Here is a 5,079-nt window from a genome sequence, read left to right as displayed (position 1 = left end):
ACATGAATTGTCGCATGCACATGCAAAATCAAGTAGCATTATGTTAGTTCCTGCAAGAAAATTTGAATGACATCGTTTCTTACCATTGTGTTGCATATTTGTGTTAATTATGAACTTTTGTTACAAACTTGTCTTAGTTATGAACTTTATTGAATAACATGTGAAGGAATATGGTTATGTATACATGAATGAAATGTGATTGAATTGTGTATGTATGTCAGATTATGTGTATTTAGATGATTATATGTGTATGTAAAATTTGAATGTATATTTATCTTGCTGTATATGTTGTATGTGATATTATTTGTGCTGTTGTTAGCAACAGTAAATTTTGTATAGGGGAGAGGCCATCAATTCTGGTTCATGATAAAAGACCGGTACTGATAGTCTCCATATTAGTGCCATCTTGTCCCACTAGCCGGTACTGATACTTAGATTATCAGTATCGGTTCTATGTTATCAGTGCTGGTTCATAAACTGGCACTAAAAGTCACGGATTATTAGTGTCGAATAATCAGTGACGATTTTTGAACAGCTATTGATGATATTTTTTGCCGACACTGATGATCCTTTATGTAGTGTCACTTGTTTTTCCTAGCATGGATCAAACAAATAAAGCTGACCGTCTGCTTTCCAACAACACTCGTACCAAAAACTAATCAAAATATCTCTAGACAAGATCTGCTTGTTTCAGTATTTAGACCGACCTTCCATTATAACCAGAATGCACTAAGCATGCTCTTGCACAGTGGCCAATGTGTGTTGATATGCATCACTAATCAGTGCAAATTTCTGGAATCAAAGGCCAAAACCACTGGCATCTCAATTGGATAACCACCTCAGCTCCCCTGTTGGTAGGTTATTGCGAACCCCATTGTCATCACCTTTCTTTTTTGGACGAATATTGTCATCCCTTTTAGCTTACTTGAGCCTTAGATCATTTGACATTTGGCCATGCACAGCAATACAGCTAGTTGATTTTTCTTAATTATATATTAGGAGCAAAGATCCTCCTCTATTTTATATATATGCCACTAAGCCTAGGAATAAAAATGCACATCTGTTAAACACGGATCAACGCAAGCTAGCTGCACATCTGTTAAAAAGGAAATTAAATTGGCTTGAACAATAATAGAGTGGTACAGTGCCCTCCCATGCTTTTTTTTAAGAACGAATTGAAGTAGTAGACTAAAGTCTTTGATCAATATATATAATGGTTCTTGAGAATATTCATGGATCTCTTTATCTTGCCACCTTTTTGTTCGCCATTCATTAGTTGCCTCAACAGTTTCGAATATTCGACCCTCTACTTGCTGCACATTTTCACTATGTAAAAAAATAGATAAAAGAGACATGAAATTAGTGATGAGTCGTAACATAACTCTTTACTTATAATAATAGTGACGGGTCGTAGTTATGATCCATTACTAATGACGGCTCATCTGTGACGGGTCATTCTAGGCCAGTTATAGGTGACAGGTCAAGTTGTGACCCGTCATCCGTCATTAATGATCAACTCATCAGTAACAGATCATCTTAGACCAGTCATTTAGTAACGGGTCAATAAAAACTATCTTGGCATCTGCCTCTGTAGAAGTAACAACACGTCACCTATTATAGAGTTACAGTTAATTAACATCATACAAATTAACCTGTAACGGGAATAACCAAATGATAAAATACCACCATAGTTTTGAACGAAATAACTTAGTAGGCATATAACCTAGCTGCTGAACCCGACGAAATGAGGGAGAAACATATGTAACTTTTTCTGTAAATATCTGTAGAGAACGTCGAAAACGAGGTCTGTATGTAAAAGTTATGTCCGTTTTACTGAAGGCACTCCGGGTCACCTATTTGAAATATTCATTATATTGTTTATTTTAATTCTGTAGCTGCTTTGGGTCAAAATGAATAGCTCAATTGAATTTTAATTTCACTATGTGATTCCAAAACTTTGAATTGAATCATTAAAAATGTTTTTATTCTCTTTGCTCTTAAGCTCGGGAGCAACATGTAGTTCAAATTGGTAACATGGTTATAGGTGACGGGTCACTGTTAACCCGCCACCTATGACCTTCGGCAACAGAGGTTAAAAGGATAAAATATCCGCTTCCTATTACAACGACATGATAGCTGAGGTGGTAAGAGTGGTTCACGCGTGAGGGGTGGTCGCGAATTCGATTCAAACAGAATGTAAAGACTGAAAACTGTTTGAAAAATAGCATGGCTTGTGGAGCATATGCGATAGCCCATGTGTTGGTGTGGCTCGGATAAAAAAAGATTTTTTTATTTTCTTCATATCCAAAAAACGTGAAAAACTTCTATCAGTCATAAGTGACAGGTTATTGTTACGACTTATCATTTATGTCCAGTCATTAGTAACGAATCAGTGTTAGAATCTGTTACCTATGATCTTTATTAATGACAGGTCAAGTCATTACCTGTCACCAAGGACGACTCATCAGTGACGTGTTCGAGATGACGAGTATGGGACCTGTCACCTATAACTTTTTTTCACGTATTACTTCTTTCTCAACAGTTTCGATCTTCAGTGTGTGACACAAACGAAATCACATATATATAGTATGAATGACATTTGAAATCACATATAAACAGCCTGGTAATCCTTGATCAGTCTGCTTACATATATAGCTTCGAATTAACACTGCATGCCGAATTGTACTGATCTCTCAATGGCTACATGCATGCTTGATTTGTCATGCAAATCATGTAAGGCTCAATAGATCGATCAAATCCACCCATGCAACGACGAGGAGCACAGCGCTTGCACGCCAACGCCCAAGAAATCCCTAGTCTCCTCCCTCCCCACGGCGTACTTCAGCCCGGCCTGGCGCACCGCCGACATAACGTCGTACGGCACGTTCCCGGTGGCCGCCGTGAGCTCGCTCATTGTTCCTCCGAAGTTCACGTTCTGCTGGCTTGCGCCAAACAGAGCTCCACCGTCGAATTTGTTGCACACCTCGACCTGTGCGCCGGACTTGGCCGGGACAAAGTCCCCCACGAGCGGCATCGCTGTCCCGGACGTCACGGCGCCGATCTGCGCGGCCTTCTGCAGCAGTGCCGTCGCGGACATGTCGGTGGGCGCCGCGGGCTTCGCGTGCTGCTGGCCGCTGAACACAGACGGCACGCTGTCCGCCTCCTTCGTCGCCGCCGCTGAGGCCCTCGTCAGCTCACTGGCATTCGACGACGAGAGCTTGCCGTTCCCGTACAGCCAGCCCAGCTGCGCCGCGTCGAACTGCAGCGGTGCGCCGGAGCTCGGCGCGAAGAGATCCGCGTACAGCTGCGGCGGCATTGGCGCACCACCATCGGCCAGGATACTACCAATATGGCCCATGGTCGGCAGCCTGTCGATGTCACTGCCCCACAGCGAGAGTCCGCCGTGTCGGGCGGCGCCGTCGTACAGGTCCCCGACGCCGGCTGCGGCGGCGACCGGCGGGAGCATCATGTTAGGGCACATGGCCAGCCCCGCGGCGGAGCCGGCTAAGAGGTAGTTCTGGCCGCAGAGCGACGTCGCGGCCGCGGTGTTGAGCCTGGCCGTCTCCTCCGCCAGCGCGTCGCAGAAGGCGCGGTGAGTGATGAAGCTGTCCCTCCTGCAGATACGCATGCATGCATCGAATCAACTCCTAGCTCATGCATGCCTCTCGGCCATGAAGATGAGATGAAGACGAAGGCGAAGGGAAGATGAGGGTGAGACGTGCCTTGAGAAGAGAGTGCCGCAGTCGCATCGGTACTCGCGCGTGCCGCAGGTCTTGGAGTGCGCCTTCCAGTCCGACTGCACGGCGTAGCGCTTGTTGCACTTGTCGCACTTCCACTTCTTCTCGCCGTGCTTGCGGCAGAAGTGCTTCTTGATGCCGGTGAGGTCGCCGAGCGCGCGGGACGGGTTGTGGTGGACGCAGCTCTTCTCGGGACACACGTAGACGCGCTTCCGCGGCTCCTTGCCGCTGCGCTGCCGCAGCTTCCAAGGCAGGTTGTGGCCGCGCCGGTGCAGCTGCAGGTTCTGGTCGCGCTGGAACCCCTTGCCGCATATCTCGCACACGAAGCGGTTGGTCGCGAGCAGCGCCCGCGGCGATAGCGCGACCACCTCCGCATCAGGGTCTGCACCCAAACACCAACGTTGCACGTCGTCACAACTCAAAACCACCGTGCATCGATGACCGAGAAGAAGAGCATGCAAGGGAGGAGGACGGAGTGACTTGCCTGGTGTGCCGGGGAGGTTGCGCTTCTTCTTGGCTGGAGGAGGGAGAGGGTGTTCTTGTGACGGCGGCTGCTGCTGGTGGTGGTGGTGGTGGTTGGTGAGAGGAGCGAAGGGGTTGGTGATGATGGATGTCGCTTCACTTGCCATTGTTAGTTCTTTCTTGTATCTTGCCCTTGCTGGGAATTAGATCCTGATCTAGCTACTAAATACTCTTGTTCTCGATCTCTCTTTGTGCAGTTCTAGCTTCTCCCTAATACTAACAAGCTACTACTTGCTCTCTTAATCTGGGGACAAAAGGGAAGCTTTTGTTCTTAATTAGGCGTGGGTCATTACTGGAGCAAGCAAAGCTAATGGCAGCAACAAGCCAACTGCAAGAGGATAGATATAGCAGGATTGAGAGATCGAGAGAGAGAGAGGGAGAGGGGGGGGGGGGAGGTGGGAATAAAAAATTTGGAGAGGTAAAAAGGTGAAAGTTGAAAGGGGTGCGTTTAGGTGTTTGTGCAGGCAGCAGGTAGTGTGAGTGTGATTGTGACTGTGGTGTGGTGTGGGAATGCAATGCAATGCATGATGGCACATATCATGAGGAGAAAGATGGGGAAAGGAGAAAGCGTAAAAAGCTGTGGCTTGGTGCCTTTGCAATTGGCATCATTAGCCCATAATGTCATGCTTCCCCATCTCAATCTTTCCCAGCCTCAGCGAGTCAGCTCTCTCTCTCTCTCTCTGGTCTTACCTGCAGTCAGGACCCACATGCAAGCACACCCCAGTCAGCTGATGATCATGCACTTATAAAAGTTTAGAAGCGAGTATGAATATAAAAGTTTGTGAAAAAATTGCTCATACCATCAAATTTTAGGATATTG

General features: G+C 46.5%; 1 protein-coding gene across 1 annotated transcript; it reads right to left on the bottom strand.

Annotated features, from left to right (window-relative positions):
• Positions 1-2,599: 2,599 nt before the first annotated feature.
• On the bottom strand, positions 2,600-4,599 carry LOC133887104 (zinc finger protein MAGPIE-like). The gene is made up of 3 exons (XM_062327026.1): positions 4,222-4,599; positions 3,723-4,119; positions 2,600-3,614 (listed from the first exon to the last, which is right to left on the bottom strand). The coding sequence occupies exons 1-3, from the start codon at positions 4,364-4,366 to the stop codon at positions 2,753-2,755; spliced, it is 1,404 nt and encodes a 467-aa protein (XP_062183010.1). The 5' UTR covers positions 4,367-4,599; the 3' UTR covers positions 2,600-2,752.
• Between the last annotated feature and the right edge of the window lie 480 nt (positions 4,600-5,079).

The sequence above is a fragment of the Phragmites australis genome, chromosome 1, assembly GCF_958298935.1.
Source record: "Phragmites australis chromosome 1, lpPhrAust1.1, whole genome shotgun sequence".
Lineage (NCBI taxonomy): Eukaryota > Viridiplantae > Streptophyta > Magnoliopsida > Poales > Poaceae > Phragmites > Phragmites australis.
Note: the sequence above shows the minus strand (reverse complement) of the source record. Positions and strands in the feature narration are given on the sequence as shown.